The sequence below is a fragment of the Mauremys mutica genome, chromosome 9 (assembly GCF_020497125.1).
Source record: "Mauremys mutica isolate MM-2020 ecotype Southern chromosome 9, ASM2049712v1, whole genome shotgun sequence".
Classification (NCBI taxonomy): domain Eukaryota; kingdom Metazoa; phylum Chordata; order Testudines; family Geoemydidae; genus Mauremys; species Mauremys mutica.
In genome coordinates this window covers 6,637,542-6,663,000 of record NC_059080.1, presented here as the reverse complement: position 1 = coordinate 6,663,000, position 25,459 = coordinate 6,637,542, and the positions used below count along the sequence as shown (strand labels likewise).

The 25,459-nt window shown below is 45.0% G+C and overlaps 1 protein-coding gene across 1 annotated transcript in view; it reads left to right on the top strand.

Annotated features, from left to right (window-relative positions):
- Positions 1 to 3,831: 3,831 nt before the first annotated feature.
- FGF13 (fibroblast growth factor 13) overlaps positions 3,832 to 25,459 on the top strand; it is a 352,169-nt gene continuing 330,541 nt past the window's right edge. Inside the window, exon 1 of the mRNA XM_045030048.1 lies at positions 3,832 to 3,913. Within this exon, the coding sequence (XP_044885983.1) occupies positions 3,847 to 3,913 (67 nt within the window). The 5' untranslated portion in view covers positions 3,832 to 3,846. The remainder of the gene's footprint in view (positions 3,914 to 25,459) is intronic.

Below are 25,459 nucleotides of genomic sequence, written 5' to 3'. Positions count from 1 at the left end.
AAACCCTGGAATAAAAGGATTTGTTTGAGATGTGTGGAGGCTATTTTTACGTATTTTTTTTTTACTGCTGTCTATTTTTAGAAGTCTTCACTCTCTTTTTTTTTATGTGGCACCATTTAAATACTTTGTGGATGGATAGGTGTGAGCATTTGTGCACCTTGATGGTGCGTCAATGGTGCTTTATCCCAGGAGACCAACAAATGACATGCAAGGTTTGGCACAACCAGTGGGGAGTAGCTTGTTGATTTATATGTATAGCCAATTTATTCTGACTACTGTTGCCGTTTGATAGGAAAAATGCTATAACCAAGCTCAGCCAATTTATTGCCTATAGACCAACCAGTATGGTGCAAGTGAGGAGGGCTTAATGTATCACCAATCCTGCTGGGAAGTGGGTTTTCGCATTGTGTTCAGTTCACCTTACACAGAAGGTGTATTCCCAAAAATACACCCAAGACCACTTGGCTTTTTAGGATGACTGCTTACAAGTTAGAAAACACTTGGTATGTCACCTACACTCCAACCCACCACTTTGTGCCAGGTTCCTTATCTCGTTTTGTACCTTTCTTAGCTTTGTTTTGGATACTGGCATTCCAGGTACTTGTACGTGAAGGTACAAAGGCAGAATGTTCATGTATTTTGCCTTTGACAGTTTTCTGGCCCACTTATGCCAAATATTGAGTTGTCCTGGTCCAAGATGCAGTGGGCTATACTGGTGAATAGAAGCAAACAGCACTGTGGGAAAAGCAGTCCAGTTCTTCTGGCCAACTGTCTAGCCTTCATGCAGACAATAGTTATATTGTGCACTTAATACATATTAATGTGGGGTAAGTAATACATCTAACATACTTTGGCTAGCAGTGTGGAATCTGTCTCAGAGTAACACGGCATCATCCTGATGGAATAAAATGGGTTCCAGTGACATAGGGCTGTCTGTTTCTTCAATTTAAATGGCCAATGGTTCATAAGGCACCTTTGAAAGCAGCTGCTACTCATTTCTTTCCCTCTTCTGTATTCCTCCCCCCAGTATTCTCCCCTGGGGATGCTCCATGCAAGGGCCTGACAGTTTTACTCAGCTGCCCCTCTCCCCGCAGCTATCCATTGGTTTGGGTTTGGACTCACTCGCCCACCTGCCCAAACCTCTCCTCCATGCTGGACTGGGACAGAGAGAGCTGCCTCCAGTGGAGCAGCACTTGTTCACATCTGCTGGGAATCCGGTGTACAGGTGCTTCCATAACTCTGCTACTCACCCCTTCTCCATCCCCTTGTTCTCTTCTCTTTACTGTGTTTCCATTTTCTTGTTCTCACCACGCCAAGCCCAACTCTTCTCCCCTGGTTTCAAGTTAGAACAGGGCAAAGATGCTCATTTCCCTTCTAGTTCAAAAGCCAGAAGATCTGCTCTCTCCAGACCCTGCCTTGCCTGCCCTGTACTCACCCCACAGGGGTGGGAGGGAATATGGGGAAGGGAGGTTTTAAGAAGTGGGTTTACTGGGGAATGGGGCTGGGGGTGGGATAGTGAGCAACAGCAAGGGAGGGTTTCCGGGTGGGGATGTGGGGCTTTGGGGAGGGAAGGTTTGGGGGAAGGTTTGACCGTGATGTTTTAAGGAAGAATTTATGTGGGGGGTAGTGTATGGGGTGGGGTTATTTGGAGAAACGGGCGTGGTGGCGGGGATGAGGAAAGGAGGCTTTGTGGGATGCGGGGAGGTTTGTGGGCTTTGGGTTTATTTAGGGTGGGGGCTGTGGCAGGAGGAGACGTTTGTGTGGGGATATGGGGGAGTGGGGGGGTGTATTATGGGATGGAGTGGCAGAGGTTGGCTGGGTTTAAGTGGGAGGTGGGGGAGTTGAGGGAAGCCGTGTGAGGGGTGGGCTGGGGGCCTATGGCAGGGGGAGCGGTTGGGAGTGCAGGGAGCTGTATGGCAATGCTGGTGGCTGCGTCTGGCTCTCTCCTCCACAGCCCCCTCTCCTCTCTCTGTCTCGCTGACCCGGGAAGGGGTGGCGTCGCCTCTGGCACATCAGGAGTGGGGCTGGCTCGCGGGGCACTGCCTGCGCTTGGGATGGACTCTGCCTGCAGCACCATGCCAGGGCCCTGTGGGCTCACCTTGCTGCTACCTCTGGGCTCCAGGGACTCTCCCTGCTTGTCCTGCTGCCGGGCAGCCCAGCAGCTCAGCGCCAGGCTTTGCCTGTGGGGCTTCAGCTAGGCTGCACGCAAGGCTGGCTGGTGGCTCAGAGCTGGGGAGGCCGAGCCCCCTCTCGCCCTAGCCACCCACCGCCTCTGACTGGGTTAGAGCCCCACGTGAGGTAAATCTGTTGAGCTCCATTGGACTCAATGGCCAGATCCTCTGCTGTAGTTCCAATGGAATCAAAGGGCTCGCTTCCTCTGTGGAGGATCTGGCTCTTTAAGCCAAACTTGCAAGTCTTGATGGATTTTTCCGATTCCTCATTCGAAGGTGAAATAGCTGCCGTTTTGCTCCAAATTTGAGTGGTGGAGGGATAGCTCAGTGGTTTGAGCATTGGCCTGCTAAACCCACTGTTGTGAGCTTAATCTCTGAGGGGGCCACCCAGGAATCTGGGGCAAAAATGGGTCCTGCTAGTGAAGGCAGGCAGCTGGACTCGATGCCTTTCAAGGTCCCTTCCAGTTCTAGGAGATTGGTATATCTCCAATTATAAATATAAAGCAATGCTCATGAGTGAAAACAGATTCTTGCACATCTCCCCATCCTGCCTTATGCATTTGGTGGGTGTCCGACCCCATCATCTCCTGTAGCAGGCTGCCATTGAGGTCTTTGTCCAGGCTGGAGTTTTGAGATGCAACTTCCTTCAGCTGCCAGAGATGGCGGCTCCAATTTTAACAGCACAAGTGTCACATGTTGGGAACTGTCCATGGTTTGGGTGCTAGCTTGGGACCTGGGACACAGAAGCTCGGTTCCCTACTCCAGCACAAACTTCCTTGGGCAAATCACTCCAGGATAGATTTTTTAGCCACCTAACTCCTGCTGATTTCAATGGGAGTTAAGTGCCTAAATACTGTTTTTAAAAGGTAGCCATTAGCGTCTCTATGCCTCAGTTTCCTTCTGTAAGATGGGGATAACAGCACTGCCCTACCTCACAGGGGTGTAGGAACTACCTAAAATAGACCTGATGTCATTTTTCCACTAGGTGCAGGAGAATGTGGTTATGCACCTAATTTAGTCAGCTTTCCTTTAAAATCTCCTCCCCCTCCCCCGTACATTTTTCCTTATCTCTCCCCTTTTACCTGCAGCAGGAAATTGACACTTCTGTTGCTAGATACTACACAAATGTATAGTAGACAGATGGGACCTGCCCCAAAGAGCTTTCAGTCGAGGTTAATGACAAGACACAACTGGTGGATGCAATAAACAAAGGAAGACATGGTAACAATAGTATTATCTAGCTCCGCACACCATGTGGCTAACCATCTGCCTAGCCATTAACAAAGAAAAGATGTTTGTATCCTGAGCGTACATAATCTGCTGTGCCGTCCTTTCCATTTCCCAAAAAATTCGCTCGTTGCTCAGGTGAAAGCAAGCTCTCATTTATTAATACCTATGCTTTGCTATAATACCAATATTTTCCCAGCAGTCAGTGCCTAATGTTTAATGTGCTCTGTGCAGAAGAGGTGAAAAGTGATATTCACATGATATAACCCACAATCAGAATTGTGTCTCAGAACTAAAAATGTTTGTGTCTTTCAAGACTCGATGCATGGAGGCTGAGGGGCACCTGGGGATTGTACCTGAAGTACAGCAAATCAATGCTATAAACTCTCAGCTTTGCGAGCTAAGAATAAACACCAATCACAGTCAGAGGAACAATCTGCACAGTCAAATGGACCTGCGCAAGAGCCAGCGGGGAAACGTACTCGCAGTAGTTAAGTTATCACAGCTCAACGAAGGTTAGATTGATATTTGGCTTTCATCACTGATTAAAAAGATTTCCTCCCAAATGTTATGAGATTAACACTAAGCTCTGTGCGTGGCAGGAAAGGGTAATATGTGGAAATGATCATTTTAAAGAGAGGGATAACAGAGAGAAAACAATGCTAATGAAATGAAAAATGTACGAGTTCCATTATGCCCAGTAATTATGGAAGCAGACATGGGTGAGCAGGAATAGCCTTGATTTGCTCTTGATCCTGATTTTCCAGAACTTTTAATAAGCATCACTTACTTTGATGGAGTTTTACAAGAGCCAAGGGGCCCAGTATCTGACAATGCCCCAGTGAAATCAATGGGAATCTTTCCATTGACTTCAGCGGAAGTTGGTGCTGGCTCAGTAGGTTGCAGACAGCAGTACAGTATGTGTAAGGTATTGGCTGCTTCCAGGAGGACAGAATGCATTATACCAGTGATGCTCTAGTTATGGCTGAGAAGGCAATTTCATTACACAGCCCTATTTTTAGATGCTTATAACTCAAAAACATTACCCCTTCAGCTGAAATTCATCACACGTGTTCACAGCTGAAAGGTGACGTAGAAGGCTCAGCTTGTGCCCAGATATCTCAATACAGCTGCCTGGAATGTTGCCAGACTGTGGCTTTCACCAACAATGAATTTTGTTTTCAGTTCGAAAATATCGTAATCAGATACTGCACGTGCCCAGCGTGCAACTTGCCAACTTGGAATGTTGTTTCTAAGTCACATTTATTCAAACCTCTCAGAGATACTCGTTCTCCTTGAGGAGTAATCCCTGGATATATTGGAACTGTCAAAATCTAATGCATAGTTCTACACAGTCAGGAGCTGCACATCCTGAAATAAAGTGACTTGCATTTATGTCAATGACTGTACACTTATATGAATGCAGCTCTTTAGCACTGCTATCTCCAGGCAGGACAGGGACACAGCCTGTCTGGGGATGTTGAAATGACAGGGGAAAACATTGTGTGTGGGTTTGGTTTTTTTCTCTGAGCCACTGACCAGACCAGATGGCTGATGTGAATGGGCAGGATGGGTGGAACCCCCTCCCAATGTCACCGCAATCCCACAGCTGAAATGCCATTCAGTCGTCCGAAGGTCGATTATACTTTGCGCCAAAGAAACTGCAGTTTCCCCCCATGTTTGTGAAATGAGCCGTTGTCTGAAGAGGAGAATGCTTGGATGGGTGGGAGTCTAATGCTGCAGGAGCTTTTTATCCAAACAAAGGGCTAAATGTAAATGATGAGCTCAGCTCTCGGAGACTAACAAAGGTAGGTCGGCACTGCAGTCAGAGGGGTGACTGCAGCATGTGTAGACAGACCCAAGGCAGCTTTGATCTAACTCGCTCACATAACAATAGCAGTAAAGCCGTGGCCACAGGGGGGCAGGACTGGCTCGCTACACCCCTCTGGGATTTTGGAGGGGCTTGTACAGCCCAGGCTGCTGCAGCTTTGCAGCTATTGCTGTGTGAGTTAGCTAGATCAAAGCTGGCGTGGGTGTGACTGTGGTGCTTGCAGGCACACCTCTGACTGCAGTGTAGACCTACCCTCAATCACTGTGGGAGGAGGGCTCTGTCCTGGGGCAAACTTATCCCTGCTAAATGGTACTGGTTATTGTAGAGGTCGTGGGTGAAATAGGGAGACCAATGCTCGTTTGGAAGTAGTGCTGGTTGGAATAGGCGTCACCTTAGCTTGCTTGGAAGCTGTCAGGCCAGGTGAGCTTGTATCCCCCTCAACACCGAGGTGGGCGGCCTAGGGCTTGGACTTCAGAATAGCATTTTCAACAGTCAGTTTTCAGCCAGATACATGGAGAGGTAAAGTGACTTGCCTGTGGGCGCACAGCACGTTGGTGACAGAGTTGGAACTAGTACATAGAGGTCCCCATGGATACGTTCCTCTGAATGAGTAGCTGACACAACCTCTCCTTTGTGGGAAGTGACGACAGAGGATTTGGCTAGGACAGGCATTGACCCCGCACAGTGAGTCCCATATTGCATCAGCTTGAAGCTTTGCACTTCAGCAGCACAGATGGGTTTATGGTGGCTGGGGTCGTTAGGGGAGTGCAAGTTTGCTCATTTTACATTTTCCACTGAGAAGTGCCTGTGTGGTTTTTTTTGAGAGCAGGTGGTAGTCAGAACTTGAGAGCATATGTGGCCGCGCGGGCCCTGATAGGCTCTCTGAACAATGCAGAGGGTGCTGCTCCGAAGCCAGAGAGCACAGCTGGGCATTTGGACAGAGAAGGCCAACTTGTACTGGCTTGAAAGAAGGGGCGTGACGTGCAGTCAGCTGACACGGACTCTTCTTCAGGCCTGGGGTGGGGGCATATGAAGGCTGACCAGAACTTCCCTTTGTTCAGCACAGATTTCACTCCTTTTCAACCCTGCTGCAGCTCCTTGCTGATCCTTTGGGAGAAAGCTAGTAGCACGCGTGATGTGGGTGAGGGGAGGGAACAAAGGTTTGTGGGGACTCAGCCACAAGCAAGGGGCTGTGACTAAGACACGCAGGGAAGGCACGAAGTATGGTGATTTAAATCTTGCTACTGACCAGGGACTTGATGGTGTCTGGCCCAAGCAGGGGTGAATAGCAAGTCCAAGGAGCTTTCTCCCTCTCTGTGCAATGACCAGACACAAGGGCTGTCCCTGAGTGTGAGGGAGTACAGGGACTGCTCCATCCTAGCCCCTAGGCCCACATGTCATCCTAAAGAAGGCGAGGAAGAGGCGGCACCCAGTAGAATTGCCCAGGTGCACTGGAGGGAGCAGGTTGTAATGTCCAAAGGGAAGGTCCAGCGTGCAGCCTGTCCCTATGCTGCTGGGATCGAGGGAAAGGATCAGCAGCTCAATTGCAAGGCCACGCACCATATATTCTACAACACAAGATGTGCTTAAATTCTTCTTCTGTTTAGGTTTAAAATGAGTCTATGCCCCGGTGCAATTCCTTTCTCTCGTGCTGGTTTGGTCAATGGCCCTGTCAGGGCCGGCTTTAACAAGCACAGGGCCCAATTCGTACTCACCCAGCGGTGCTCCAGGTCTCTGGCGGCACTTCGGCAGCTGGTCCTTCACTTGCTCCAGGTCTTCCGCGGCACTCAAGGACCCATCGCCGAAATGCCACCAAAGACCCGGAGCGAGTGAACGGCCCGCCGCCGAAATGCCACTGAAGACCCCCGGAGCACCGCCGTGTGAGTAAAAATTAAAAAGGCACTGGCGTGGGGCCCGATTCGGGTGAATCGGCCTAAATCCGGCCCTGGGCCCCATGATGGAGCAGAGAAACCTCACACCAGCAGAAAAGGGATTAACGAGGGCCTGTAGGCCCAGCTAGCCCTGCCCTGCTATACCTGCAGCCAGTGCCCAGCCTGGAGGGAAGAAAAGGAGAGACCCTTTGGCGAGCTTTGCTACAAATATGGCTGCCAGGACAGCTGCTCATTCCTGGGACTGCTTTCTCTTCATCAGCATCCCCTAGATCAGTGGTTCTCAAACTTTTTTACTGGTGACCCCTTTCACATAGCAACTCTCTGAGTGCGACCCCCCTTATATTTTTATATATATTTAACACCATTATAAATGCTGGAGACAAAGCGGAGTTTGTGGTGGAGGCTGACAGCTCGCAACCCCCCCCATGTAAGAACCTTGCGACCCCCTGAGAGGTCCCGACCCCCAGTTTGAGACCCCCTGGTATAGATCCTTATGTATTGGACCTTTCAAACTCGTTAAAGGACCATGCTATGTGACAGGGGTGAGCAGCACTACCCTCAAAGGCAGACTACCCTGTCACAGATACCTTGGCTTAAAACCAGGCAGTTTGGTTCTGTTTATCAGAACTGAGACAATATTTCACAATGAATAATGTATCTGATACATTTAGCTACTTAGATTGCAGTTTCCTAGAGTTCATTTGTCGTCTGAAAGTACAGCTAGTTGGAAAACAGGGATGGGGGCAGGAGTGGGGGTGAGAGTCATGAAACTTTTTTTTGCAAAATTTCACTTCCATTTTTAAATCAAAACAACTTCTAAATTTTCCAGTGAGGTCTAAAAAACAGCTGACTATAGATATATATTTGCAAATGTTGTAGATTCTGGACTGACTACAAACAGATGTCTGTGGATACTCCGTATTTATGCTGCAACGGTTAATTGTGACGGGTCAAATCATGTAGCATTGTTAGTATTCCCTGACTGGACAAGTAGACAGTTGCATCCAGTGTAAGCATGTACGCATGCACACACACACACAGTTAAAAATCCCCATTTCTGTAATTAATCATGCGGGCAAGTTTGAAATTCATGTTTTCCTGCACAAAGTGATTGCATGTATGTTAACAGAAGGCGAACCCATTCATGATCATGGCCTAAACAAATTTGAACAAATAGTTAGAATTTTTTTGGTCAGGAGTTACCCAGTTCTATTTATCTAGGGCTATGTACGTTTTCTGGCCCTTCAGTGTGCAACACTCAGAACTGATTTTTTTCTTTCTCTTAATATTCAGAAGCTCCTCTGATATAATGAAGGCTCTTATGGTAGCTTTACAGGTGACATCCCCTTCCTTGCCTTCTCTCACACATCTGGGGAGATTTATGGTTTGGGGCCCAAATAATGCAAAATTCATGGTTTCAGAATCAACACAATCCCAGGTGAAACTTGAGTTTTCACTGAGTTCTTGCCTTGAATTTTATGGAAAGCAAAATTCAGTGTTCCTTGTTGTTAACGTGTCACCTATTTTTCCTATGATAGATATGGCCTCACAAAGCTGTGACCCCCTTGTCCATGAAACCTTAAAAATAAGTTTGCACAGCTCCATGTCATGTGAATTTGCATTGGACACCTAGACAGCCAGAGTAAGAGTCAAATCTCTCTCTCTCTCTCTCTAGTTGCTTGAAATGTGCAGTTGCATATGGTGTGATTTGCAGAGGGATTCTGCGTGCAGGCCATTTGGTATCTCAGCATTTTAGATTTATTTCTCCTAGAGATTTTTGTAAGTCTCAAATCAAAACTGTGCCAGATGGAAGCCCCATGCTCTTGCAGATGATCATTTCCAGCAGTCTCGTGTGAGGTTGTACAGCATATGTCGACAAACAATTAAAAATGCCATTCCCTGGTATGTACTATGTGTGCTCCAGGGCACAGAGAAGGTTAAGAATCAAATTGGACTATAATTGTTCCATACTTTACAAATTAAATAAGTTTTTCTATAGCAAAACTCTTTATTTTTTAAAGTTTAAATTGCTTATTTGTTATAGGCATTGGAAGTGCAGTACAGCAACTCAACAAGAACCTACTTATTTCTCCAAAAAGTAAGGCAATGTTTTGCTATCATAATAGTTGGTAATAATATTCTCCGCGTGATTTTTTTTTCAAAAGTGCTCCCACTGATGCCAATAAGAGTTTTGTCACTGACTTCAGCAGGAGTAGAATTAGGCTAACACTTAGTGAGTAGGATTTTCAATCTTTTTCAATATAATATACAGACTGAGAGTTCCAAAACTGGGATTTGGGTGCTCAGTTATATTTACTAGGAACTTTAATCCAAATCCTCTCAATTACTTTGAAAATCTCCAGAATAATTTAATAGACCCAACAGTGTGCACACGCCTACACCGAATAACCACATTATTACAGCTGGGCAAGGAATGGTTTTTCCATCCTGGGAAAGTAGTTGAGATTTCAGAAATATTTTCTTTCACAAATCTGGGTGAATAGTTGAAATCTTAAACAAAAAACAAAATTATGAGCAAGATAAACAAACAAATCTATTTGGGTCAATCAAAACATTTTCTTTCTATAACTTCAAACTGTTTTGATTTTGACTATTGTTTATTTTTTTTTTAATTGTAATTAGCTCAAAAGTGGCAATTCTCCTGGGTCTGCCTCTGCCTGGCCAGTTGGAAGCAAGGGGTTCTGGAGAGCTCTGTTGGATAGCTTTCTACCCAAATAAAATGGTGAACAGTTTGAGACTTTGATGAGTTGCGTCTGACTCCTTAAGAAATATAGTACGCTGTACCATGTGTAGAGTTAAGAGGTTTCTTGATAGAGATTATGAATGCTTTTTCTGGATGATATGTACCAGCAGACTTCATCTTGCAATAGGAATGAATTATTGGTTCCTAAAAACCCAAGAGAGTTTAAATTCTCTTATCTTCTTCACATTATTTAATGCTATTTCTGGGTCTTTTTAATATCAGAGTAGAAGAATGTCTTCAAGCTTTAATAGAACTGGTAGTAATACTAATATGAACCTGAAACGTGTAATGAAATAAAACTCTATCTGAAATGGAAGGGTACCTTTCACAACAAGAAGGCATTTTTTAAATAATCACAGAAGGCTGTTCCAACCCACTATCATTAGCAGGCATTTAAATGGGGAATTTAAACTGTTGCTGTCTGAGTGTTTCCACAAATAGAAAAGGAATTTAGGGCCCCAGCCATAGAGGTTACTTTGAAATGCAAGAATTAAAGCGAAAATGGCATGAGTTATACATGGATCCCTTCCTCTCTCCTCCCCACCTCTCCAAGAGGGCAGATACATCTGCATTGGATTTTGTTTGACAACTACACCACCTGACTGAGGGTGATTTTGAGTGACTGTGAGGGCACATGGATATAGCAATGGATTTATGGTGCTGTGCTGGTAGTAGGTAAACACAAAACTAGTCTGCTAAGGAATTGATGTCAAGTTGTGGGAGTAGCACCAGGGTTGTGTCGGGTGTAACCTTTAGTTTTCACTGCCTAACATCTCTTTAAAGCTGCACATATGGTAAATGAGTGTGAACTAGGGTAAAGTAAACCACATCTGTCTACCCGTTTTTCTCCCAATAAGAAAATAACCCAGTCCCGGAGTGAGAATCTTCCTGGCTGCTCAAAAGTCATGACCGTATGTTAGACCCCTTCAAGACTCATGTGTTGCAGTCTCACGTGTTACAGAAGCCCCTTTCCAAACTGAGAATCTCTTCCTGCTGACTTGCTTGCTCTCTTCCTTGTTTCCAGCTTCATTAAAAGATACTAAAAACTCATCACTACTTCCCTAATATTGTTTTCTCCATGTTTGTAATTGTTGGAGTTGACACACGGCTGCTAAATGATGGAGGGAGTGGACTGAGAAACAATCATTCTTTGGACGCATGTTCCTCAATAGGGAAATAGTCAAGAAGCCCTGATCTAAAGTATGTTCCTATAGAACTAGGGTAGTGCGATGCTACTCCCTTGTAAGAGTGTTGTTAGTGGAATCTGTATAAACACTGAAGTTATATAAAATGCCTTCCAGATTGGCCTGAGACTTCCAAAACTGCATGTTCAAAAACCTTCTGTATAAATTTGGGCATGCAAATTCGGAAGTGGTTTTTGGAAATGTGGACCACATTCTGTATTTGTCATGAAAGTTAAATAATGCTTAGATAGCTTGGCAAATACAGTAGATTATCTTATTAGACAGTGAAAATATTAATATTCTTCATAGTAGGAATTGCAGTAATTAAGAACTAGCAAGAAGCTCTCTTCTTGGGCATTTCACATCACATCGTATTATAAATCAGCAGAGCTCCAGTAAAATCAAGGGAGCTCCGCAGATCTAACCAGCCACAGCTGAAGATGTGACCTACAGTGAATGGATAGAAAATTCTATATTTACTTTTTTCTGTGATGATTAAAAGATTAGTTTATTGTATCATTTTCAACTATTTTTTTTCTAAGAATATAATTGCATAGATACTGAACACATTCTTTTGTCTTGTGTTTTATATTAAAATTCCCACTGCCCATGTGAGCAGAATAATTATTTGGTCATCTCATATAACCTGAACTGCCAACCTTTAGCAAAAATTCAGCTCAGGCATTCATTGCTTGACACAAAGGCTGAGATAAGGAAAGGCAAGAAGACTAATTCCTTTTTTTCGCCAATGCAGAGCCTCACCTGAGAAAGCAGGAGACTGGTGATCCGCCCACTGATTCTTCTCTGAAAATTAGTTTATTACTTGACCATTAAACAATCTGTATCTGCCAAGTAACTTTTACAGCAAACGTGTCTAGCACTAGGGCAAGAGAGCAATTAATTCTCCTCTGAAAGTAGATCCTAATGATGATTGTTACTGGTTGCAAACCTCCCTCACTTACAGACAGATAAAAGTCTCCTCTTTCACCTCTGTGATTCAGATACTGAAGACTCGGCCAAGAATTTCTGAGAATTAGCTGGTGAAAAACTCCAGTTCAGGTGTGCAAGAGAAGAGAAAGGGTACATGTGACCCTTCCTACCTCTTGTACAGCTAGATTGGGAGCACCCAGAATATACATGTTTATGTTCTAAGGAGACGTGATATCAGTGGGAGCAGGAACAGAGCCCTAGAGACAAAGGGGATGGGTCTGAATGAGCAGGGACATCCCGAGGGTGGTACCACACAACGTGCGCTGTACTGACAGATGGGAAGACACGGTCCCGGCTCCAAAAGGCATACAGTCTAATTTGTCCTTCCCGCACAGGAGGCGGAATGCAAGACTCCTCGGAGCCCACCCATAGGGCATCTTGGCTTGCCAGAGCAAAAACACATTACAGCACAAAAGTGAGGAAGGGTGCCCAAGTACCACTCTCCGATTACCCCATTACACTTATTTCCTTGTTATTATCAGTTTATAAACTACAACCATTACTTAACTGCAGTTTTGCTGTATCAGTTAGGGTGACCCAGATATCCCAATTTCATAGGGACAGTCCCGATTTTTGGGGCTTTTTCTTATATAGGCACCTATTACCCCCCCACCTCCTGTCCCGATTTTTCACACTTGCTGTCTGGTCATCCTAGTATCAGTCTGCACCCAAAGTTACAATTTTTGCAGCTGATAAGATAAGGCTCCTCATTTTGGAACTTGCACACTCAGAACTAATATTTCAAACCACCCAGCCCCTACAATGAGGTTAACAAAGGGCACTGGGAGACTCAAGGCTGCCAAAGACAATACGTGTCCTCAGGCCCAAGCACTCTTGCGCTCTGTAGGCTCAGATTGTGTCTTGCCATTTCCAGCAGCTCCCTTTTAGGCACGTGTTTATCGGTACCCATCAAACATCATCAGGCTGTTTGTAGCCAGTTAACATACTATTGGAAAAGAAAGGGAATAGGTGGAGTGAATAACATAGCAGTCTGGATTAACAGGTCCTTTTTGTGGCTTGGTCTGTTACTATTTAACAAAGATGATAAATACATAGTACATTGATAGATCGATAGATGATATTAGAGATGGGACCAAACCAAAACCCTAGATCTGAACGCTCAAGACATTTAGGAATAGTTCTGTTCCAGTCAGGTTCTTGTGGTATGTAACGCACACACCTGCTGGGTGTGTTGGTGTGGCACCAAGACCACTTAGAAATGAGTGAGTCTGCTCTAGCCTTAGCTAAGGGCCATGTGGCTTGAGGCTTATGCGTAAAGCTTCAGAGGTCCCAGGTTCAATCCCCCCTCTCCCAGGGTCTGTCAATGTTACATGAGCACCTTCCAGAAACATGTTAAGTGAGGTGACTGTTTCTCAGGATCCAGAATTTAGGCACATGAGTAGTACACATAGAATTGCTGGCTGACTAACAGTCATTCTTTAATGCATGTTATAATTTATGCCATTTTGGAAAAAAAAAAGTCACACGATGGCAACATCATTGGAAAAGGTTCATGTAAAGTATGTGAATTCTGCCGTCGATATTCACTTTACATCAGGAATGATTTATTAGTATTAAATCAGTCAGGCTGCCTCCCATCCAGATAGGTAAACAATAAGAAGAGCTGTGGCAATACTGTAAGATAGCATTTTAATTCCGCATGACAGACCTGATCCAGGGATAACAGCCCCTGTCGTCTCTCCCACCCCCGAAGTTAAGCATCAGCATCAGAAAGCATCATGTAACTATGACAATGAATCAGACCCTGCAGAGGGCATTCATGTCCTTGGTGTTACTATGCATAATGCAAGCATGAGCCTTCAAGTCACAAAAGGAGAACCAGCTATTTACATTTCAAATCAAGTGCTACCTCCTTCCCAGTAGCCACAACATAGCACTGAGCTGGTAGAAAAACCCCCTGTGGAAGTGAGGCAGCCATCAAAATATTGAATGAGCCATAGTGATGAAATATGAATCATTTTTTGCATAACTCTAACATCCATGTGAGGGCTAAAAGAGACTGTAGGAATTTATCCTGGTTCTCGGCAAATATAGAAGCTGTAGGAAATTGCAATTTTGTACTCTATGCATTGAGTATACAAGCAGGCATTGTATTTAATACCTAAATGGTATTTCTATACATTAAAATGTTGAAACTTGTGGTTGTAGACTTTATGGCTCTGCGATGGGGTGTTCACCCCACACTGGAGAAAAAGGGATCAATAGAAGCCTCATGAGGGGCCTGCCACACCCTGTCCCAGAAAGGAGCAGTGGAGGGGAGTCCTGCAAGCAGCCTAGGGAGGCTGTACAGGAAGCAGCTAATTGGAGGGAGGATGCACGGAGCAGCCAATCAGGGCCCAGCGGGCTCACATAAAAGGAGCTGCAGTGCCAGAGATGGTCAGTTGCTGTGGAGAGCCCAGGAGGGAGGACTGTGTTCCTATCAGGCTAAAGCAAGGGTAGCACCTTGGACAGAGAGAGCAGTTTTGGCAGGGAACAGGGGAACAAGAAGGAGCTCCTGGCTAGCGGTTAGGACTTGCTGGCTGAATGCTCTGAGAAGAAGGCAAAGAGGTGTGGGAAAGTGTTCCAAGGCATTGAAGCAGCATTGAACAAAGTTAAGGAGATGCAGCAGGAGTCTGCTAGCTACAGGGCCCCTGGGTCGGGACCCAGAGTAGTGGGTTGGCTTGAGTCTTCCCACCACACACACACACATACTTGCCACTGGGGAAGTTGCTAGACTATTGAACTGAGATACTTCCTCTCCCCTCAAAGGGTGGGGAACACAGATGGTGACAAGGCTGGAAGGCGGAGTCAGGAAGAGGTCACAGTCGTACTTGAACCGAGGTGGGTCTGCAGGCAGTGGCGGAGACAACGATGGGAGAGGCACCACTTGGAGAGGTCACACCAGCTGGCAGAGCTAAGCCCTGTGACGGCCAGCAGGAGGTGCTACTGTGGTGAGTGGACTCTGTCACAGGCTCTAATCACTCAGTGACAATATTATAGTATTGTCAGTTGCAGTGTGTTTGGATAATCACTCTATGATACCATCGCTATTTGCATTAAAGCATCAAAATGTTCACTCTAGACAATAGGCACTTGATAAATATTGAATTGTGACATATGTGTTGTTTGTAAAGAAGCTCTCAAGGGGTCTGATCCACTGAAGGCAGCTAGGGTTAAGGGGAGTCTGTGCTTCACTGGAGGTGCTCAGCACCTTGCAGGATCAAACCCTTTGCAACTGGAGTTTCTCTTAACGCTTATGTGGCTTTGTTGCTACTTTAGGACTAAACTGGTCCTGAACTGAATCTCAGCTGCAGTCCTGTGCGAAAAAGGAGACTCCCAAACATGGGGCAGGGGGGATCCTGCTCAGTAGGATAAAAGGATCCCTTGGCATCACCCATCAGGTTTTAACTCAAAGGGTGACACCATATCTCTCAAACTCTGTGCTCTTCAGGGCAGGGACTGAGTCTTACTAGTCATTTGGCTAGCGCCTAGCACAGTGTGGACACCACAGTAATCCAAATAATGGTGGTGCTCCTCAATGTCATGCAGCAGGGGGCTTTTGTTAGATTCACCATGCGCAGGGCTAGGGAAGGAGGAATGGAGCTCCTCCGGCAACCAGGTGGGATTCCAGGAGGGTTACCGCACAGGAGGGTGTCCAGCAAGCAGCTGGCTTACAGGAGGTTTGAGGACTTATGTTTTCCAAAAGACAACCTGTCGTAGCTTTGATGAAGGCCTGAGTGTTTTATCAAGCAAACAGCTGTGTTGTAATCAACATTGAAGTGATGTTTAGAACCCTGGAATGACATTTCATTCAGTAAATAAGCAGACACATTTTAATTTGATTACATGTAAAATGTAGTTTTTAAGGTGTATTTCATGTGTGACTTTAAAAAAAGATTTTCTTAAGATGTCAGTTAAATATATTTACATCATTCATTTTGGTCCTATTATGCTACACAAATAGTCATGCCATTGGGAATAACAAGGTGTCGTCAATTTCCATATCTACAGACTTCAAATTGTACCCATTCACCTGTAACTCAACACTGCACATCAGTTATGAACACATCTGAGTTTGACTAAAGGCCACATAATTCTGTAACAAGTTCACTTTAGCAGGGTTAGTGAAGCAGGATAGTTGACATGATTTTATCCGACTGTCTAAACTGTGTAGAAATGTTCTAGCAGTTTCAGGAAGTACTGATAGGTTTGGGGAAAGGAATAATTTGTCAATCATTTTTTCTAAGAGCAGCTGTGTCCCCCCCAGCCCCCGGGACAGAAGTGCACTCTGCAGCCGTGTTTCAGCTACAGCGTACTTCAAGAGCTTCACCGTGCCAAAGGAGATAAAGGTTTAGGCAGTTTTGGAGTCCTTAAATGTAAGCGTGCTGTTTTCAGTGGGAATTGCACCTACATAACAGAGCAAAATTTTGTCCCACCAGGTAACTTTGTGACTTCAGCATTGTCTGGTCTGGGTGAAACACAGAAACTGGTGAAATGCTCCCTCATACAGCAGTGCCTTCTGGGACAGTTTTCCACAGAGGGGTTATTGTTTATATAACCATCATCGTGCATTGTCCATGTAGCTTTCTTGGTGATCTCCCATGCCTCAGTAGGTTTTTGTACTTTGGTGACGTTCCTGTGCTCTTAGAAACATAGCCAGTGACAGTGAGTTAAAAGTCAACAAACATTTATGCTGTAAGTAATCTGTCCCTGGCAGGGATCAAAGCTCTGTCCTAACATTTCTGAGGGGAAGAGAAAAACACAGTGCATCAGCCCTGCAAATGTCAGGGGACAGAGCCCTGTCTCAGGGAACCATAAAAATGTAGGCTGGAAGGGACCTCAAGAACTCATCAAGTCAGTCACCTACGTTGAGGCAGGATCAAGTAAACCTAGACCATTGCTGACAGGGCTTTATCCAACCTGTTGGTGTTTGCTGCCTGTATGAAAGACCTTTGAATGAAGAAACGATACTTCTGATTCAGAGGTGCTGAGCAACTCAAGTCAGTAGGAGCGGTGGTCATGTCACATCTCTGAAAATCAGACACTGTCAAGAGCTTTTGTTTTTTATAACACTAGACAAAACCTTTCTTTTTCCTTCTAGCTGTGCAGCTCTTCTCACATAAACTCAACCAGCTTGCAAAAATATTGTATGCCAGAAACAGAAAACATTATTCCTTTTAGGGGAAACACCACCCTGATATCAGTAAATAGAGATCTCAGTATTTGCACCAAATTTTTTTTTTAAAAGAAGAAAATAAGTTTTATTCACACTATTAGATTTTTTCCTTTGTATTACCAATTAATTTGTGCTGAAGAGTACATTAGCGATATTCTCCATTTATAATAAAATCACATTGAAATAGAAGTGCTACAAGATTTTGTACAAAATAGTGCACTAAATAAAACTGTAAAGGTATTCATATTTAAATACAATGGGCCAATTCACCTCTGCTGTAAAAGCTGCTGACTTCAATAGGGCTTACACCAGAGATGGATTTTCCCCACTGAGTATCACCAAAAACATGTTCTCTGTATGTATAAATATCCCCTGTCTGTGTGTTCCATTCTATGCATCCGAAGAAGTGAGCTGCAGCTCACGAAAGCTCATGCTAAAATAAATTTGTTAGTCTTTAAGGTGCCACAAGTACTCCTGTTCTTTTTGCGGATACAGACTAACACGGCTGCTACTCTGAAACCAAAAACTGTGATTTGTTGCCTCAGAATGATACCAAGGCGAGGCTTTTGCGTGTGTCAGTAACTTCTGTGATTACTGACACCTTCACTTACAATGAATATTTTTCAGGAAAGCGTCCCGGCCTGGGCAGCAGAGGTTAGCTGGAATGCACTGTGAGGCGTGGCTGGTTGTGGAGCCATCCATCAGTTGCAGGGCACATTGCTGCATTTGGAAGGCTGCTTAGCATGTAGCAGGATGCCGTTTGCTGGGGCTTTTTGTTTGCTTGTGTTACAGGAGCAACGTAACTACAATCTGTGTTCTCTTGCATGTGCTATTGACTGTAGCATATGTGCTATCGCAGATGGTACTTTTACATATGGTCTAGCATGTGAGCACTGCACAGTCTTTGAAGAAATATTGTAGTGTTTGTTCTGTAATGTCATTCCTATTTTAGGGAAACTGTAGCAAGCAGCAAGAATATATGCTCTCTGCCCTATTCTTTTTAACTAGAGTCAGTTCTCAGGGCAGAGCTGCTCCCAGAGAATTGGGCATATTTGTGTTTGGGCTGAGATCCGTAAAGGAAGAGACTGCCTGCATGTCATTTTTGACCACCTCTGCTCTGGGACTGGTGCATATAGTATAAATAAAACAAGTTACACTAAGAAAATGCCCAGATTTTGTGTCACTGATTTTAAACTCCAACAGGAAACTGACCTGCAAGGCCCAAACATGAGCTACCAAATTGGCAGACAGGTGACAGTATTCATTGGTTGTTGGCTTACCTCCACCCTGTTACCCTTCTGGGGCAGTGGGCACATAATCTGAAGGCCTTGGCTAGGCACATTTGTTAGCATACTCTTGTGTGCCATGGCTGAATTACCTCTAGATATCTGCATTGTGGATATTACTGCCTGTGTGCAGTTTGTTGGCTGGTTATCCGCTTTTGGTGGCCTGTGTCTTGACAGGATTTATCACCAGTACTCTACTCCCAGTGTCATTCTCTGCACAGTAGAAAGATATATTTACTTAGCTTTTCTCATGGAAAGAAAACACTGTCATTCATTACTGAAGAACTCCCGTTTCCAGGAAAGATCTGCAGAGTTGAGTTTTGAAATCCTAATCATTCCAGTTCCATGTATTCCCTTTGTAACAACGTTACTAGAAAGTCAAGTGAATGCTTCTGGAAACTTCTAACCCCGCCCCGTTTAAAACAAGAGGGTGAATTCATGCCAGGCACTAGACTGATAGCCTTGGAGACTGAAGCCGTCTCTTTCTGAACAGGACAAGTACGACACCACTTCAAACTTCCCCACCAACGGGCCTCAATCCGTACCACGCGGAACCACCTCTTGGCACTAGGGGGTTAGCTCAATCTTATAGCTTCAGCGCTCTACTGAGACTTCTGCCTGTTGTGAAGGGATTGACTCACCACTACCGCCTCCTTGTGGCCAGGGGTGGCATAGCAGCTCTCTCCCCATTGGGTGTCTTCTGGTTGCTCCACCTGTGTGGTGGCCTGCCTCTCCCTGGGACTTAGCCCTCCAGCCTGGTCACTTTAAGTCTGTCCCCTTCCAAGATAGTCCAAGAACAAAAAGCCAGAAGAATTAACACAAATAGAACTAGTGGGGAATGACTCGCTCTTAGGGTGCGTCAGAATCTGGCCCCCTGTTCCCTTCCTCTGGGAAGTTCCTGCCTTCAGTCAGCCCTTTCCTCAGGAGCTGAAGGTTTGTTCTCTTCACTGGTCTGCCAACAAGTGAGCCCCTCTGCTCTCCTCATGCCTTGCCTGAGCTCAGAGCATCTCCTTAGCCCCTTGTTTTCCAGTGTGGGGTTTTGTATGCCCCACTCACCCTGTTCCTTATATGCTCTTTTTTCCCCACGGAAAGAAACGCATAGCAGTGATTTCACTTCTAGATTATAATTTGAACTACCAAGGAATTTTCTTCCATCTGCACCAATCCACTAGGGACCAACGATATTTCCCTGGCTGGCATCATTCAGTGTGTGTTTCTCCCCCATCACCACCACCTCCACCTTTGGTGTGATACTCAGAAACATCAGCACTCATGTTATCACGAGATTATGAGTGTCATTTCTTATCGCCTCAGATGACAATTTATGCCACCAGTGCACATAGAATAGAACAATTTTATGGACAAGATATGGAATCCTCTTGTTTAATTAGAAAATTATCTCATTTCAGAGTATGATGAGTACTTTGGTGCCTAGGACAATCTGTCAGAAACACTATAAGATAAAGTATCATAAACTAAACAAAACTGATGCTTTCTTGATATGGGATTCTTGCATTCTATAGGCTTTTCAGTGGTTTCCGGTCAAGCATTTGTTGGAACCACTAATGAAATCAATCATTTTGCTATAATCCCTGGTATAAAAGCATATATATCCATCTGGTAATGATTTTTTTTTTAAACTTCGTCTTCTTGTTATAGGACTAGTTAACTTTTTTTTCTTAGACTAGAATCGGTATGTCTGCCATGATTTATGATTTGTGTTTTTCTTTTCATGTAAGATGACTGCAGATTAGATTTTTTTTCCCCAAAAAATTATTTCTGAGATTTGCATTATTGCTTTAGTTATAATGAGACAATGATAATGGTACTTAGCACATAGTCAAAGCTCTTTGGGAAAAAAATTAGTAATGATGGTGATTTCTGCCTACTGCAACAAGACATGTTACGATCGTTATTGAAAAATACAATACTGCAAAACAAAAGGATGAATCTTCAGATCCTTACAGGTATTACTCAGGCAAATGCTCATTCATTTTAGTGGCCATATGCCTGACTAAAAGCTATAGGATTAGGACTATAAAGAATAGGTTGCACCATTTACACTCTGACATTTGAACCTTTGTTAGCTCCTTTGTACTGCGTTGGCATGTAAATAACGTAAGTGCTCTTCTTTTCACTTGGATGCGCTATCTAATGAAATCATGAGTCAGGATTAGAAATCTCTCAAACAATTATTTCCAGACTCACAAAGGTAAGGATGACAATGCTGTGAGAGTCATCACTTAAAGGGCATCTGGATTGAAATTGGATGTTTTTCACAATGCACATGGCGGTTCAGTTTATATTGTGAAATCAGTGTTGATCTCTTTTAAACCAGAGAGTACATATAGGAGATTGCCCTCATGCTTCCCAGGATGATCTCATAATTCTCTCTTACACTCAAGCATTCACACCAGGACTGGTTTGGATGATGTGCCTTACTTGGCCACTCTGCATGGATCAGTTCCTATTTTTCACTGGGTTCAAAGGCCCTGACCCTGCAAATGGATTTCTGCAGGTGGACCCTTACTCCAGTGCAGAGTCTTGCTGAGGTCAGTGGAGCTCCATGCAGGCACAAGGGTCTGCCTGTGTAGCTGCGATTGCAGGATTCATCAGCCTCACTGAAGCTCTGGGTGGCATTCAGATATAACTCTCTCATGTGGGAGAGAGTCACCCCCTCCCTTTCTTTAAAAAATCCTCCAGGACTGCAGGGATGAAATGAAATTGATCATCAGGGAGGTGCTGATGGTCACGAGAACATTGCTGCAGGCATGCCTCTGATATAGCTACAAACTTTGCAAGCTCTGATATATGTTGGTGGCCATGGGCATGACAATGAGTTGCTCCTTGGGGCTCCAGGCATGGGGTGTACCACGCAAAGTCCAGGCCACAGTTGAGGACCTGTCCTTTGAGGGGATGGAGCTCTTCAGCCAGAGGACCGATGAACCACTCCATTCCCTCAAGGACTCAAGGTTCCACTAAGGTCCCTGGGGATTTACACACACTGCAGGAAGCTCTACAGATATGAACCCCATCGCAGGTAGAGCAGGACATCCCGGTCCCCAGGCCAATAGACAAAAAACCAACAGAGAGAAAAATCCAGGTACTTCAGGGGGTGTCTGTCTTTTGTCCTTTTAATCAACCCCGTGACTTCTCAGAGGCAGCAAATTTGATGGTTGATTTGAAGTGTTGGCTCCAGTGTGACTCTCAATTTGAATCCTGTCCCGACCTTTGGGAACCACCTTGCATCATTGCACTGGGACTGGGCAGCCATCACAGTGAACAAATAGGCACTGGACATCATTGCCCCAGGCTACCCTATACATTTCCATTCATCACCCCCTACCTATCCTGGCCCTTGTCAGGGGTCCTTCCTATGAGACCCTGTTACAGACAGAAGTGGCTTTGTGTAGGAGCTGTACAAGAGGAGGTACAGGGAAGAGGCTTCTACTCAGATTCACAGTGGGGCCCAATCATTATCAGGACAAAGTGCTGCCACTGGGTCTCTCCACCCATGAGAATGTTCACAGATTGGGCATCTCAGACATTGGGCATTCGCATCTATCCTCATCTGGATGACTGATGTTGGGCTTCCTAGTAAACTATGAAAGTTGTCTTTTTATCCCATTACAGACAACAGGGTTCACATCAATGTCCTGGAGCTTGGAGCCATCAGGATAGTCTGCATGGCTTTCCTACGGTTTTTCAAAACTCCACAGTGCAGATCCTAATGGACCACACCTCTGTGATGCACTATGCAAACAAGTAAGGAGGTGCATGCTTGTCTCCCTTCTGTCTGGAGGCCATCAAGTTCTGGCCATGGGGCTACCAACTCGGGATAACCCCATGGCTCTTTACCTCCTTGGTGTCAGCAACAACCTAGCAGACGTCTGAGAAGACAGCGAGTTACTACTCAGGAGTGGTCGCTACAGACATCCATCACAGAGCAGCTATTCCTGCCTTGGGGGATCCCCATGAAAGACTTGTTCATCACCAACAACTATGCCAATTGCCAAAACTTTTGTTCCAGGGAAGGGGCGGGGAGAGAGGGGTTGAGCCCAGGGTTGTTACTCGACACCTTCCTCCTTTAATGATTTTAAAGCCTTTTATGTGACTTTCCACTGGTTCCCAGGGTGATTTCCAGGACCAAAAGAGACAGTCAAGATGATTTTCGTAGCTCCACACTGAGTGAGACAGTTCTTGCTGATGGACCTGCTATAGATGTCTGTTCAACCTCTAGTCCAAGGGCCAGACCTGAACTCAGTGAACTTGATGGTAAAGCTGTTGGGTGTCTGAGCACCCTGGACAGAGACTCCTGTATCCAGCAGATCCAGGAAATTTTGAAGTAGAGTAGGAAAACATCCACATGGAAGAGGTTCTCAACATGGGCAGCTCACCACTGGTCCCGGTCCTGGTCTTGATATTGAAGAATCTTACCTACTTATTGAACTTAAAACTGGCCTGCCTTTCATCCAGCTCTATTTAAAGTCCACCTCACAGCAATCTCATCTTGGCATGTGCCTGTGCAGTCGTGTTCAGTCTTCTCTCACCTGAATGGTATTGAAGTTGCTTAAAGGGCTATTACATACTTGCCCATGGGACAGAGAACTTACTCCTGTCTGGGACATCAGCATAGTTCTCCTGAGGCTCCTGGATGCTCCATTCAAGCGTCTCTCAGAATGTCCCTTACACTACCTCACTCTGCGGACAGACTTCCTAGCGGCTATTGCTTCAGCCAGAAGAGCACTTGTGGCCAAACCCCGCCCTCTGACATTCCATAGGGACAAGGTGCTCACCTGAAGTTCATTCCTAAAGTGGTCCCAGAATATCCTCTAAACTAATCCATCAGCCTGCCTGTCTTGTTCCCAAAGCCTCACTCAGCGGTGGGAGAAAAGACATTTCACACACTAGATGTATTCAGGACTTTGGATTGGTCCTGCCAGTGGAATAAAGCATTCAGACGGTCGTCTATTTCTAGCCCCCGCCAGGCATTCTAAAGGTCAGGTCATCTTTTCACAGAGAATAGCTAAACGGGTAGCACAGTTCACTGTTACCAGCTGGCTGGAATATCTTTTCCCACCAAACTTCAATGCTCATCACTCCCCTACAGTGCAAGCAACATCCTCTGCCTGCTTCAGGAATGTGCGGATATCAGAAATCTGTAACCCACTGACCTTGTCAAATGTTATGCCTTGGACTTAGCTGCCAGGTTTGGGAGAGCAGTTCTACAGTCGCCGTTTGACCAATGCAACTGAAGCTCCTCGTTTCCCACCACCCTGAGAGGAGGCTGCCTGGGATCCACACTGGCACATGTGCCAAGGAGAGGACAAGGATGCAGCCGACAGTAACTGCAGTTCTTTGAGATGTGGGTCCACGACCTGCCCTCCATCCCTGTGTTCGGGAGTCCCCAGCTACCACAGACTTTGAATTGGGAACTCAGGGAGGGTTGCAGCTGCTCTGTCCTTCATGCCCTCACATAGGAGCAAGAGGAGGCACGAAGGCCGTGTGCTGCCCCAACAGTGGCTGCTGTTCAAAAGACTCCAATCTGTGATGCATGAGGCACATGTGCACCTCCATTAAATCCCCACTGACAACACCTTGGGGAACCAGAGTTACTGTAGGGGGAGTCATTGTTCTTTTTCATTACAGGGTCTTAGACGTGCAGTCAATGCACTGACTATACCTCCCATTAATGCCACGGTGTGTGTGTGTGTGTGTGTGTGTGTGTGTGAGAGAGAGAAGAATATACAGTACATTGTGGTGTGTTGAATTCCATGCTACTTGCTAATTCGATTCCTTTAAGCTGCCAAGATTCTCTTTAGAAAGCTGTAAAATATTTTTTTGACCATAGCATCTTTGACTCTTCTATCTATGAAAGCTGTGTTGGTTTGGAGTGACTAAAGCTGATTAGATCAGGTTATTATAGGTTTTTTGTACATTGTTCAAAAATCCTAATAAAATCTCCATATACATAAAGTGTGTGTGTGTGTATAATATATATATACTTACACCAGCTATGTTTAAAAAAAGACATGATCACACAGTAATTCTCCACAATTTCTTTCATCTCTCCCTTCCATGAAGAAGCCTAGGAGTGTACCAAATTAAGGAGTGTTTGTGAAATGAGTCCATAATTATAAATAGCTAGCGCGCATGAGGCTCTTTTGAGATGTCTTGCACTTCCCACAAGTCACTTGTGTGCATTGTGGTTCTGATCGCTGCCATTGTTTGTGCTAAGCTTCCGCCTCCTCCCCTAAGCCTCCTAGTTAAATGAATAGAATGTTTTGCATATGGCGAGGCTTTCCGACGTGTAAACGGTTGCCAAGTATTTTGTGGATATGACACCGTGCGTGACTGCAGATGGTAGGAAAATAGAAGCTTGGATGGGCATTGTAGTTTAAGCTGAAAGGATGCAAAGCTTTCAAAAATGACCCAAAGTCACGTAGTTCTACTATTTTCTCCCCTCCTTTAGGCACCAGTTTCTGAACATAATCATTCTGGATCATTGTTTGGATCTGACAGGAGTATTTGGATTTTGGTATATTGGAGGCTGTAGAGCTTTCATTTTAGTACTGGCTTTCTCTTTTTGCTTGGCTTTTTATCTCAGCCTGCTTTAGGGGCTGTCTCGGTAGGGCTGAGAGTGCCTGTTCACATGACACTAGAATATTTATTAGTGATTGCAAATACTCCCTTATCTATCCTTTTATGTTAAGGTCAGAATACCACCATTATCAGCTCTACGCCAGCGACAGAGCACACCTGGGCCAATTTAATCAATCCCTAGTGTAACTCCTCTGACTGCAGTGGCCTTACAACATGGATAAATTTGGCCCAGAGCTGATAGAGTTGTTTCATGCTGCAGCCAAATTCTCTTCTGACTTATGCCTTGTGTATCAGGACAGAATGTACTTCCCAGTGCATCTCCCTCTGAAGTCAGC